This window comes from Ruditapes philippinarum, unplaced genomic scaffold (genome assembly GCF_026571515.1).
Source record: "Ruditapes philippinarum isolate M1 unplaced genomic scaffold, ASM2657151v2 ctg1744_1_1_1_1, whole genome shotgun sequence".
NCBI classification, from domain to species: Eukaryota; Metazoa; Mollusca; class Bivalvia; order Venerida; family Veneridae; genus Ruditapes; species Ruditapes philippinarum.
This window is the reverse complement of record NW_026859489.1, coordinates 32,576-46,014: the sequence shown is the minus strand read 5'-3', so window position 1 is coordinate 46,014 and position 13,439 is coordinate 32,576. Positions and strand designations below refer to the sequence as shown.

The 13,439-nt window shown below is 36.6% G+C and overlaps 3 protein-coding genes across 3 annotated transcripts; all 3 read left to right on the top strand.

Annotated features, from left to right (window-relative positions):
- The first annotated feature begins 1,199 nt into the window (after positions 1-1,199).
- On the top strand, positions 1,200-3,281 carry LOC132756686 (uncharacterized). Its single transcript, XM_060747812.1, has one exon. The coding sequence runs from the start codon at positions 1,200-1,202 to the stop codon at positions 3,279-3,281; it is 2,082 nt and encodes a 693-aa protein (XP_060603795.1).
- A 2,705-nt stretch (positions 3,282-5,986) lies between these two features.
- Positions 5,987-6,529, top strand: LOC132756689 (RNA-binding protein 39-like; the record flags this gene model as incomplete). The annotated part of the gene is made up of 1 exon (XM_060747818.1): positions 5,987-6,529. A coding segment is annotated over one exon (258 nt), but the record flags the coding sequence as incomplete, so codon positions are not given.
- A 2,881-nt stretch (positions 6,530-9,410) lies between these two features.
- Positions 9,411-10,717, top strand: LOC132756688 (C1q-related factor-like). The gene is made up of 3 exons (XM_060747817.1): positions 9,411-9,595; positions 9,799-9,933; positions 10,215-10,717. Exons 1-3 carry the CDS (start codon positions 9,538-9,540, stop codon positions 10,628-10,630), a joined length of 609 nt encoding a protein of 202 aa, XP_060603800.1. The 5' UTR covers positions 9,411-9,537; the 3' UTR covers positions 10,631-10,717.
- Positions 10,718-13,439: the final 2,722 nt, after the last annotated feature.

Sequence of the window (13,439 nt, the reverse complement as noted above, 5' to 3'; positions counted from 1 at the left end):
ACATTACTCAATTATAAAACTTGAACATTTTTATGAGTACAGAACGGATATAAAATGACACGAAACCAAACTAAACAATCTGTAAAGATTGCTTTTTACAACTTCGAGAAATATTTTTTTATAATTCCTTGGTCGTGTTATTCAACAAATATAAGTATGAATACACCTTTCTCATAGTAAAATAAGGTTTTCGTGTAATGCAATGTGAATTGACTGTCATAATAGCCATTTTATTTATGAAAAGAAACACAAATGTCCGCCATTTTGTATTATTTATTGTTTTGACGTGACGTCACAATTGTGGCGTTCTATCCGGTTCGCGCGTTGTGTATTTATATGAAATGAAATTGGAAATAAAAAAAGGAGAAAAAAAATTGATTTCGAAAGAAGCTTTACATATATTGTCAGAAAGCTTAATTTTCAGCAAGTGTCCTTGTTGGTGAGCAGGTCCAGTGAGGGAACCGAATAAAGCAGCAAGTCTAGAAAACGGTCGGCTTTCTAGTGAAGAGTTGAGCCTTAGCAACGGTCCGCTTCCCAGTAAAGAAGCAAGTCTAAGAACGGTCCGCTTCCCAGTAAAGAAGCAAGTCTAAGAACGGTCCGCTTCCCAGAAAAGAAGCAAGTCCAAGGAGCGCAGCAAGTCTAAGAAGCGCAGCAAGTCCAAGGAGCGCAGCAAGTCTAAGAAGCGCAGCAAGTCCAAAGAAGCGCAGCAAGTCCAAGAAGCGCAGCAAGTCTAAGAAGCGCAGCAAGTCCAAGAAGCGCAGCAAGTCCAAGAAGCGCAGCAAGACTAATAGTGAAGCAAGTCCAAGAAGTGCAGCAAGTCTAATAGTGCAGCAAGTCCAATACTGCAGCAAGTCCAATAGTGCAGCAAGTCCAATACTGCAGCAAGTCTAAGAAGCGTAGCTAGTCCAATAGTGCAGCAAGTCCAATAGTGCAGCAAGTCCAATAGTGCAGCAAGTCCAATAGTGCAGCAAGTCCAGTAGTGCAGCAAGTCCAAGAAGCGCAGCAAGTCCAAGAAGCGCAGCGAGTCCAATACTGCAGCAAGTCCAATACTGCAGCAAGTCCAGGAGTACAGCGATTCTTAACTTATAATCACAAATACCGCTCAGAATATCGATAAAAATCTCATAAGTGAAACCAAAACTTGACAATTGGGGGCTCGTCCGGGATCACTTAAAAGAGATTTTGATAAAATGAGCAATATGTATTACGACGAATGGTTAAGAATAGGAGAAAAGCTAGGGTTATCCGGCAGCGATTTATTATTGTTTCTTCAAGAGAAGGAAGAAGAATGCCTAGCCAGAGAGGAAAGGGCCCGAAGGCGTGAAGAAGAAAGAAGACAGATGGAAATAAACTTTGAGCTCCAGATGAAGGAAAAAGATCTCGAGATTGAGCGGATCAAATCCTGCAAAGTAACCACCAGTGAGGGAAGCAAGTCCCTCAGACCAAGAATACCTAAGTTCGATGAAGCAAATGATAATATAGATTCATTTCTTGAGAGATTTGAAAGATTTGCAATCAGGCAAGACTGGGAGAGAGACACTTGGGCCATGAGCTTAAGCTCATTACTTTCAGGGCAAGGTCTGGAAGTATTTACAAGTTTGCCGATTGAAGAAGCCAACAAGTATGACACCTTGAAGAGGGCTATCTTAAAACGATACCAGTTGACTGAAGAGGGTTTCAGGGTGAAGTTCAGGCAGAGCAGACCACTACCTGGTGAGTCTGTCTTTCAGTTCATTGAGAGGTTGAGACGATATTTCACAAGGTGGACAGATATGGCTGGAGTAGAGCAGACCTTTCATGGAATAAGCGAGCTCTTAATCAAGGAACAGTTCATCGAGGGGTGTTCCACAGATTTGGCCGTCTTCCTGAAAGAAAGAGTGCCGACATCAATAGAAGAGTTAACACGCCTTGCAGAGCAGTACATAGAAGCGCATAAAGGGGCGTCTTCTGTTTTTGGCAGAGGTACTCCAGTTCCAAAACAAGGGCAGATGGGCAAGAGATCCATTCCAGAGACATCAAGCAGAGTGACAGAGAATAGAAATTCGCCAGTGAAGACATGCTTTATTTGTAATAAGGCGGGCCATTTAGCCAGAGACTGCCGACAGAATAACAGAAGCCAAGCACCAAAGGTGTGCTTTATTTGCAACAAGACGGGGCATATTGCAAAAGATTGTAGGCAGACAAAATCAGAAGGTGTAAGAAGTGACCGCAAAGTAGCAGCCGTATGTGCCAAAGCAGACCTTAATCCACTAGAGAAGAACACTGAAGATGGAAAATTGAAGTTAGCCAGTGGAGAGACCGTGCCGATCCTCGCGGGAGCTTGTACCATTGATTTATTGGAAGAAGAAAGAAACCTGGAGTTGAAGGAGGGCTTTGTTGGAGCAGATGCAGTTAGAGTGCTGAGAGATACTGGATGTGAGTTAGCGTCGGTAAAGAAGAAGTTTGTGAAAGAAGAACAACTCACGGGTAAAGAAATTGTTATGATAACAATTGATGGAGATGCCAAAGTAGTACCTTTGGCGAAAATATGGGTAGATACGCCATACTATGTTGGGGAGTTAGAGGCAATGGTGCTTAAGTCATTAATATGCGATTTAGTGATTGGTAACGTTGCCGGAGTACTTGATAAGCCTGATCCTGAATGGAAGGAGACAGAAGAACCATCGGCTGTTGCAGCAGTCATGACAAGAGCACAGCATCAGAGAGCAGACCGTCCAACTAGAGCGTTGACTGTTCCAAAACCTTCCTGCGAAGCTGAAGTTGACATAGAGAAATTGAAGGAATCCCAGAAAGGTGACTCTTCATTAAAGAAAGTTTGGGACTTAGCAGAGAAGGCAGAAGAGCTGCAAACCAAAGGTGGGGCCAAGTTTAAATACGTGGTGGAAAACGGTGTGCTTTTTAGAGCCTACTTTCAGAAAAATGGTGATGACTCCAAGCAGATTGTTGTTCCGACAGACTTTAGGAAGAGAGTGATGGAACTTGCCCATGAATCCATTGTTGGTGGACATTTGTCATCTAAGAAGACAGAGGACAGAATCCTGACAAGCTTCCATTGGCCAGGAATAACGGGAGATGTGGGACGTTTTTGCAGATCGTGTGACGTGTGCCAGAAGACCATCCCAAAAGGGCGAGTGAAGAAAGTCCCCCTAGGAGACATGCCGGTGATTGAGGAACCATTTCATCGAGTAGCAATAGACTTGATAGGACCGATTATACCAGTGTCGGAAAAAGGGCAACAGATATATCTTGACGGTGGTGGATTTTGCCACACGTTACCCTGAAGCCGTGCCATTGGCGAAAATAGACACCGAGAGCATTGCTGAAGCACTACTTGAAATATATTCGAGGGTAGGATTTCCTTCAGATGTTGTAAGTGACAGAGGAAGTCAATTAACAGCAGACCTCATGAAAGGGATATGTCGACTTATATCTTTAAAGCACTTCACAACACCTTACAACCCAAAGTGCAACGGCTTGTTTGAGCGGATGAATGGAGTGCTAAAATGTATGCTGCGGAAGATGTGCCAGGAAAGACCCGAGGACTGGGATAGATACTTACCGGCTGTATTATTTGCATATAGAGAGGTACCACAGGCGAGTACAGGATTTTTCCCGTTTGAGTTGCTGTATGGAAGAACAGTTAAAGGGCCCATGCAAATACTAAGGGACATGTGGACTCAAAGAGAAGATCCAGAGATACAGAATACATACCTGTATGTGCTCAATCTGAAGCAGCGCTTAGAGGAGACATGCAAGATAGCCAGAGAAAGTCTGATGAAAGCCAAGAATACCTATAAGCATCACTATGACAAGAGAGCTCGAAACAGAGTTTTGCGTGTTGGAGATAAAGTCTTACTGCTTTTACCCACAGACAATAATAAGATGATGCTTCAATGGAAAGGACCTTTTCAAGTTGTCGAAGTAATTAATAAATTTGATTACAGAATCAAGATTGGAGACAAGCTGAAGACGTTCCACATTAATTTGCTGAAGAAATATGAAGAACGCCAAGATAAGATTGCAGCAAGTGTAGCGATCATAGAAGACGTTGATGATAATTCAGATGGAGCGGTGGACGACGAAAGTCTCCTGGATTATCCTAACTACACAAGTGGGGAGACATACCAAGATGTCAATATCAGTGAGGGACTTACTCCTGAACAGAGGAAGCAAGTCCTTGCCATACTTCAAGAGTTTAGCGAAGTGTTTTCAGGGCGACAAGGAACAACTCTACTTATCAAGCACCATGTTGAATTAACAGACAAGAATCCTGTGAGAGTGAAACAGTACCCCATACCATATGCCAAGAGACAAGCTGTTGAAAATGAAATACAAGATATGATAAAGGCTGATGTGATTGAACCATCTGTGTCGGAATACAACGCACCGATAGTCATTGTCAAGAAGAAAGATGGGAGTAATCGATTTTGTATTGATTTTAGAAGACTGAATGCCGTCACCAAATTTGACACCGAACCAATGGCAAGCGTAGATGATATAATGGCAAAGCTGAAAGATGCTAAGTATTTTACCAAGATCGACTTATGCAAAGGTTATTGGCAAATCCCAGTTGCTGAAAATTGCCGCAGATTTACAGCATTTGCAACGGATAGAGGGAGTTATCAATTCAAGAAAATGCCTTTCGGTATGGTTAACTCTGGAGCCACATTCAACAGGATGATGCGGAAGTTATTGGCAGGGTGTGATTTTGTTGATAACTATGTTGACGATATGATAGGGCATACAACAACCTGGACAGAACATATGACAATGCTGAGGGAGCTCCTCCAAAGATTGGCAGAAGCAGAGCTTACCATAAAGCCATCGAAGTGTTATATAGGATATAACAACATTGGTTTTACAGGACATATGGTTGGAAATGGCATAGTTCAAATGGAAGGGGAAAAACTGACAAGAATCAAAGAAGCAGAAGTGCCAAAGACTAAAAGACAAGTTAGAGCGTTCTTAGGACTTGCCGGATATTACAGGAGATTTATACCATCGTTTGCTGAGATTGCGGCACCTCTTACAGACTTAACGAAGAAAGGCCTACCAAACAATGTACGATGGGGAGATGAGCAAGAAAGAGCTTTTAATACTTTAAAGGAGCAACTAACCAAGAGTCCAATTCTTCGACTGCCTGATTTTTCGAAAGAATTCATTTTACAGTGTGATGCCTCGAATGCTGGGATAGGTTCAGCATTGCTTCAGAGATATGAGGGAGAGTTGTTTCCTATTGCCTTTGCAAGCAAGAAGCTACTTGATCGTGAAAGGAACTATTCTGTAGGAGAAAGAGAGTGTCTAGCAATAGTATATGGAATAAAGAAGTTCCAAAAATACTTGTATGGGAAAGAGTTCATCATACAAACGGACCACAGTTCATTGTCGTACATCCAGAAAAGTACACCAGACAACGGTCGATTAGTGAGGTGGGCCTTATTTCTTCAATCATACCAGTTCCGTATTGAAGCCATCAAAGGATCCGACAATATCTTTGCAGACTACCTAAGCAGACAGTATCAAGAAACAGATGAATAAAAAAGAATGTTATTTTGACATTTGATGGAAATATTTAATATTTCCTTTTGAAGAGGGCTGTTGTCAAAATAGCCATTTTATTTATGAAAAGAAACACAAATGTCCGCCATTTTGTATTATTTATTGTTTTGACGTGACGTCACAATTGTGGCGTTCTATCCGGTTCGCGCGTTGTGTATTTATATGAAATGAAATTGGAAATAAAAAAAAGAAGAAAAAAAAATTGATTTCGAAAGAAGCTTTATATATATTGTCAGAAAGCTTAATTTTCAGCAAGTCTCCTTGTTGGTGAGCAGGTCCAGTGAGGGAACCGAATAAAGCAGCAAGTCTAGAAAACGGTCGGCTTTCTAGTGAAGAGTTGAGCCTTAGCAACGGTCCGCTTCCCAGTAAAGAAGCAAGTCTAAGAACGGTCCGCTTCCCAGTAAAGAAGCAAGTCTAAGAACGGTCCGCTTCCCAGAAAAGAAGCAAGTCCAAGAAGCGCAGCAAGTCCAAGAAGCGCAGCAAGTCCAAGGAGCGCAGCAAGTCTAAGAAGCGCAGCAAGTCAAAGAAGCGCAGCAAGTCTAAGAAGCGCAGCAAGTCTAAGAAGCGCAGCAAGTCCAAGAAGAGCAGCAAGTCCAAGAAGCGAAGCAAGTCCAAGAAGCGCAGCAAGACTAATAGTGAAGCAAGTCCAAGAAGTGCAGCAAGTCTAATAGTGCAGCAAGTCTAATACTGCAGCAAGTCCAATAGTGCAGCAAGTCCAATACTGCAGCAAGTCTAAGAAGCGTAGCTAGTCCAATAGTGCAGCAAGTCCAATAGTGCAGCAAGTCCAATAGTGCAGCAAGTCCAGTAGTGCAGCAAGTCCAAGAAGCGCAGCAAGTCCAAGAAGCGCAGCAAGTCCAATACTTCAGCAAGTCCAATACTGCAGCAAGTCCAGGAGTACAGCGATTCTTAACTTATAATCACGAATACCGCTCAGAATATCGATAAAAATCTCATAAGTGAAACCAAAACTTGACATTGACGGCTCTCTCAGTATTTAGTTCATACTGTTCATTATACTGTATAATTCTGTCACTTTGACAGGTTGTTGGCGTGAACATCTGGAAACACGTAATAAAACATATTACAAGTCTCCTTGCTAATATCTCTTTCAATCGTCTTAACCACTATATGAATATACCGTTTTATAGTATATTAAAGACATTTAATATGAACTTAGATTTATCTGCTTTCTCAAAGAATATTGACAAACAATACAATGTTTTGAGGGGCGATTGAACATTATGTTCCCTATATGTCGCGGCTTTCTTTGTGGTCTCATCTGTAGAAATAATTAACGGCCAAAACAAGTTCTTTTATTCATGGGTTTAAAATCAGTAAACAAGAATATTGCTTAAGTCGATTAGTGATTTTTGAAGCTGCATATGTGTCAATGTATCCAATGCACATTAGTAAATTAAAAAATCTGTTTGTGTAAATATGCCACAAGTGACCTGGACACCAGAATTAATAACTCTACCCAAAGATGACCTTGACCTTAGTATCAGACTGTCCCATTCCTTCAAAAAAGTAAAAGGAACACTCAAAGTATCAACATAATAAATATGAAAGGCACAAGTAAATAAACAAAATCTGTAAGAGGAGAATTGTTATCTATTATAAAAATAAAAATATGTCTTTCTTTTAGTAATGATGGGTCTAAAATTATTGGCGCGTCTTTCGTGTCTCTTTTATCAGCATTAAGATCCTTTTTAAGTTATATTTTCCTTGATTATATCTCTCTCACAAAAAACAACACGAACACTTCACAAAGGATGAAACCAAAGTATGATATCGTCCAACACGTATTCGCTTTTGTGCATATTTTCTGTCATTTAGTCATTTTTATTAGTCCCCTACCGGTTTAACCGGAGGGGAATTTAAGTTTACCCTCCGTCCGTCTGTCCATCTGTCTGTCTGTCTATCTGTTTTTCTGTCTGTCTGTCTGTCAGTCCGTCCGTCCACAAAACTGGATCCCGCGATAACACAAAAAGTACAAAAAATATTTTTTTATGAAACTTGATATATGGATGAATTGCAGTTTGGAGATAATGCACGTCTTTTTCTTTTCTTCCTATGTTGAAAGTTCTGGTTGCTATGGAAACAAATAGACTGAAAATATGGCAAATTTTACACATAAACTGAATCCAGTGATATCTCAAAAAGTACTGAAAATATTTTTATGAAACTTGAAATATGGGCAGATGACAGTCTAGAAATTATGCACATCTTTTTCTTTTCTTCCTTTGTTGAAAATTCTGGTTGCTATTGCAACAAATAGACTGAATTTCAAGATTTCTGATTTGAATTTTTACGCTTTTTTACGCTTTTTCACTATAAGTTCTTTATTTCTTAAGGTGTTTACTTCAAACTTTAAATATAAGTTTCTGGTCATCAACCACATCATATGTGACAAGGTTTTCAATTCTAGCACAAAAATTATCAGAATTACCTCCCTTGAAATGTTGTCTTTTTTTAAATAACTTCTTTATTTCTTAATGCATCTACTTCAAACTTCATATATATTTTTCTTATTATCACTCAACATTTGTGAGAAGGTTAAATACTGTAGCAAGACTATTTCTAGAATTATATCCCCCTTGAACTTAGATTTTTTTCGAGAAATTGCTATATTTTTTCTTCTTCATTCCTTATAGTATTTACTTTAAAATCCCACATAATTATAATATGATAAGGTTTATAAATCTATATTTCCAGAATTATCTCGATCCATATTTCCAGAATTATCTCCTCCTTAAACTTTGAATTTTTCTTATTCATTCTTTAACTTTCTTATTTCTTCATGGATTTTCTTCAAATTCAAAATCAGCATTCGTTATCAACACCTACATTATATTTTTGTTTTAAATTTTCATCTTTGTTACTTACTATACATTTTTGTTAATGTTATATTTGAAAATTGTTATTTTTTTTACTTATCTTCTTTGTGACTATAAATGGAATCTTTAAACTTAAAGTAAAACTCACATCAATGTTCATAAATCTAGCATCGTTATTTCAAGAGTTATCAGCTCTTTAAGAATTTTGTATTGAAATATGTTATATTTTGGTAACAGGGATGTTTAAAAAAATAACTTTAGAGTCGCCTTCAGTCAGTCTGTCTGTCTGTCTGTCTGTCTGTCTGTTCATAAAACCTGTTTCCTGAGATCATTTTTAAAGATTTTTTCTAACAAATTTACTTAAAATAGAGAAAAGTTGAAACATTAGTTATACTTATATATCCTGAGAAAATTGGACCTTTTGATTATATGTTGTATAAACATAATTTCCTTACTAGGCAGGAAAACTTAACACATTACTATGATATAGACAAACTTAGAACTCAAAAGATTTAAGTTCATTTATGTCATTCATTCCATGGTAAAATTGAATGGCCAATGGCCCTTCAGAATGTTGCTGGGGTTCTAACCGGTAGGGGACTTATGGATTGCTTGCAATACTATGATAATTGCTTGTTGTCATTACTTCGCCCTTGAAGTGCATAATTGTACTTATGATTTACTGTTTCCCATATCATCCAAATTTGTTATTAGACGTTAATTAAAATATCAATAAATTGCAGCATGATATATATTGTAAAATTTGTAATACTATTAATGACATTGACTATAAATAATGTAAGTTATTCGGTGTGTTGTAATCAAAGTTATTAAACGTTGTATTGTGTATTTGTAAAATACTATCTGTGATTTTGTATATCAAGTTCTGTTTTATTTTGAAGAATTATGAATACTCACGAAAACGTTTCTAACCTTTTAACGATGACCTTGGCTTCACATAATGGGGAGTTTTGAAACATCTAACGAAGGTTTATTTACAAATGTGATCATGCAATTATCAAACTTGTAAATTAATATCAAAGTTTTGAATGCGAACACAGAAGAGATTTGATCAGCATTCACTTCTGAAGTTCAATATAAAATTTGGTATTATATTGCGTAATTCATCAAACAATTTTAAATGGACCTATACTTTCTTATACCCTTTGCTCTAATGGCACTGGTTATTTGTGGAAAAGGTATATTATTTATTTATTTATTTATTTATTAACAATATAAATGCTTTTTAAAAAAAACAGTTATTAATTTTCAATTACTATTTTTTAAAATGGAAAAGCATGTGCTGATATTCTTTTATTATTATATTTAAAAACTATGAAGATTGATACATAATTTTGCAAATTGAATTTATAAGAAATACTCAGAACTATTTTATTTCAAGAATCTCTAGAAGATGAGCCGCAGTGTCTCTCAAGGTTTGACTACGAGTTCAAAGTTGTCAAGAAATTGGCAGAACTTGAGAGTGAGCTAGCAGAACAAAAGAAATCCGTGCATAAACTTGCAAAGGGTGGTGACGGTATGTTTAACAGTGACTTACATTAATTTGCTTTCATTGTATACATGTGCAATTAATTATTTTTATATCGAATGATTATCAATTTTTAATGAGTTTTGTCAAAGCAGTTCAAATTAGTCTCAATACAAGTAAAATATTATATTTATCTAAATATGTGATAAGCTAGTAAATAATTCAAAACTTTTAAACGATCGTACCTTTTTATATACACAGATGTTTCAAAACACATATATTTAGTAAACTGTTTGTTTAAAATCAAACATTAATTTTAATCATTTAAGGACGATGCAGTGTTGAGAATAAGGTTGCGTTTTCTGCTTACCTAACGAACGATATGGCATCAGTTACAAATTACCGTATCATTATTTTTGATGAGGTCCAAACAAATATTGGAAATTCTTACAATGGGAAGTCTGGTATATTTACATGTCGATCACCTGGAGTATACGTCTTTTATTGGGTCGTTACTAATAAAGATGGTACTTATATGGACTCTGAACTTGTGGTAAATGGCGAAGAACGCAGTCAAGCTTTTTCGGATGCTGGCAATCATAATGATTATGCTGTAGCTTCCAATGTTGTTGTTACGGATCTGAAATCTGGTGATCAGGTTTGGATACGTTGTGGAACTTGGCATAATGGCAAGCTTGGAGGACAACGCAGGACATCTTTCTCTGGATGGAAGCTATATAATTGATAAATAATTCGAGCCGTACTAGATTTCGTATGTTTGCTATTCATTAAATGTTTTATGTTTGGACATGTTCATCTTGGACAAGTAAAATCAATACTGATATAAACATTTTAAATGCTTCATTTTGTGTCATATTTTATAGTGTATGTCTACTTAAAAGAATCATTATCCGATTGTTTAGTATACTCCAGCTTTTTTATGCAAAGTTTGAGCAATTATATCATAAAATAAGTGTACCTACTTATGATATATGGTATAAATTATGTACTTTATCTTTCTATTTGGGCGACCTTTTGAGTTTCAAATATGCTATTAAATAATTTTGAAAGGGGTCAGAGGTTATGAATCCTGCACATCACAGATAAGACGTCAAAAGGCTTGACAAAATATCCCTGTCCGTGGAAGTAAAACAAACTTTTGTCAGAAAGAAATGTTTGAAGTTTTTTTAAACATTTAGACTGGAAATAATAGACTCAATTTTTAATCTAGTTTGTATTTTCTAAATATTGGCCGTTTGTATATGTATGTACATGGATATGCTTGAAAATACAATGAGTAATTGTTTAATTAGAATGAATTTTATGTTATATACAAATCATATGAGTGTTCGTAGTTGGTAATAAGAATGTTTTAAAAAATATGTTTTGTAAAATAACAACTATTTTAAAAAGAGAGGAAAAGAAGAAATAAGATAGCAGAGAAAAGAAGATATTTCAAGACGGCACTAACAGTATGGCATTGATTAAAGAATGATATCTTAAGTAAATATCTTGCTTTTGCTGATATATTCTTGAACAGTAAGAAAAATATTACAGTTAGTATTATCACTCATGTTACAGTCGCCATATAGTAGTCTGTGCAGCGTTATAGTACAGTAGCTTGATAAGATTTTCATGAAACTTTCTCTTATTCCATTATAAAGTGGGCAAATGTGTAGTTTCAGACAGCTACATATAGTTCTGACTGAGAAATGTTTTTTTCTGAAAAGATGGTGATTAAGTGAACTACATCATTTGGGAGTTAAAGGGACAAGGATGGGGTGAATGGAAAATTAGGGAGTGGGTTTATTTAATGGGAAATGAGAGGAAATAGAAATTAATTACTTACCGCTGAAAACAGAGAAAAACAGAATCATCAAAGAAAGTTCAACACGGCAAAATTGACACTGTTGTAGACTCGATTTGACAAATTTTGACCCTAAAGTGCGTTACACAGGTACATGTGTATTTTGAACATCAGACAAACGACGTGCTTTGGGGGTCATAAAAATTCAATCAATAAAGATAATTTTCATGATGTTTTAAAGTAATATCTTAGAGTAAAAGCCAATGGTAAACAAAAAACAAGGTATTAAATAGACGCAAACATGTGCCCTGAATTATAGTAGAATCAATAGGGATTTGAAATGATCTTGATATGTTAGTGAAGAACTTTCAATAAATAAAGAATTTGTATGAATAAATAACCTCGAAATATATTTTTTCTCGCATTTTCCTATTACATTTTATTTGTAAAGAATGTAAACCTTCCATTAACTCTATTGCTTTTAGCTAATTGCATTACTTTCCCGCTTTTTTATTCACACATTTTATAAAAACATGATAGTCTTAGCATAGACAAAGGTATAAATTCTGAGCAATCTTAATAAGACATTTCGCCTGAATACGCTCGTACATGTTGAAAGGACCATTTCTTTATAGCTTATTTAAATGTGACATGTAAAAAAACTTGACTAGGTCAGTAGTCAGTACATGCAGTACTAAAAGAAATCATTAACTATTTAAGTTGTAACACCCCACCCCACCGAAAAATCAAGGCGAACACCCTCTGTAATAAGTTTTCCCTAAAAAGCATCTGGTGGACGGCTGTTATGGAGCTTACAAAAAAACCTAGTTGTTTGTTTGTATTTTTATCTCGAGAAACTTGATATTTCACCCGAACAGTGCAAAAGAGTATATTTATAGTTCTTTAGAAAGTATTTTAACGCACTTTGGGGTCAATTTCTCGATTTTGACCCCAAAGTGCATTGGACCCCAAAGAGCGGTGTAACAAAGCCCCAATAAACTAATCTTAGTAACTACGTTTTATTCTGCGATAACGGAATTAGATCAGAAATATATGCTGGTGTTTATTTGTCAATTCAGTTTTTAAGCAGAACTCAGTTGACACCTTCAGAACTCTGGAACCCAAAGTGCGTTAATATGTAGTATAATAACGCACTTTGGGCTCAATTTCTCGATTTTTGACCCCAAAGTGCATTGGACCCCAAAGTGCGGTGTTACAAAGCCCCAATATATCAATCTTTGTAAGTACGTTTTATTCTGCGATGACAAAATTAGATCAGAAATTTATGCTGGAATTTATTCATCGCTTCATAACCATTTCAGATTTTGAAACATTTCAAGAGAATTGGTTTTCACGGGTTTATTTAAAAAGATTCTGGCGGTCTTTTTTGTAATTTTGTTATTCTATATACGTCTGATTTGTAACTTAAGATTTAGGACCATATAATACACCCATGATCAAAAGTAGGGACGTTGTAATAGAAAAAGCATCGAAACACGAGGCTAACTAATTTGAACGAGGGGTGTAGACCCCGAGTATAAATCAAATTGCCAAGTGTTTTGATGCTCTTTCTCTTTTGTATCATATTCAAACATAGTTACGTTTCCTGTTGTCACAATTCGAAACCCCGGAAAAAGAGTAACCAATTAATGAGCATCTGAATATGATATTTCTGTCGCTTTCCCCTTCTCTGCCGTCACAATAAGTAAACCCCGGAAAAAATGAGCCAATCAATGCGCATTCTGTG

Coding starts and splice junctions, on each gene's coding strand:
- LOC132756688 (XM_060747817.1), top strand. CDS start 9,538: ATGGACCTATACTTTCTTATACCCTTTGCTCTAATGGCACTGGTTATT. Junction 9,596..9,798: donor ACTGGTTATTTGTGGAAAAG/GTATATTATTTA, acceptor TTTTATTTCAAG/AATCTCTAGAAGATGAGCCG. Junction 9,934..10,214: donor ACTTGCAAAGGGTGGTGACG/GTATGTTTAACA, acceptor TAATCATTTAAG/GACGATGCAGTGTTGAGAAT.
- LOC132756686 (XM_060747812.1), top strand. CDS start 1,200: ATGTATTACGACGAATGGTTAAGAATAGGAGAAAAGCTAGGGTTATCC.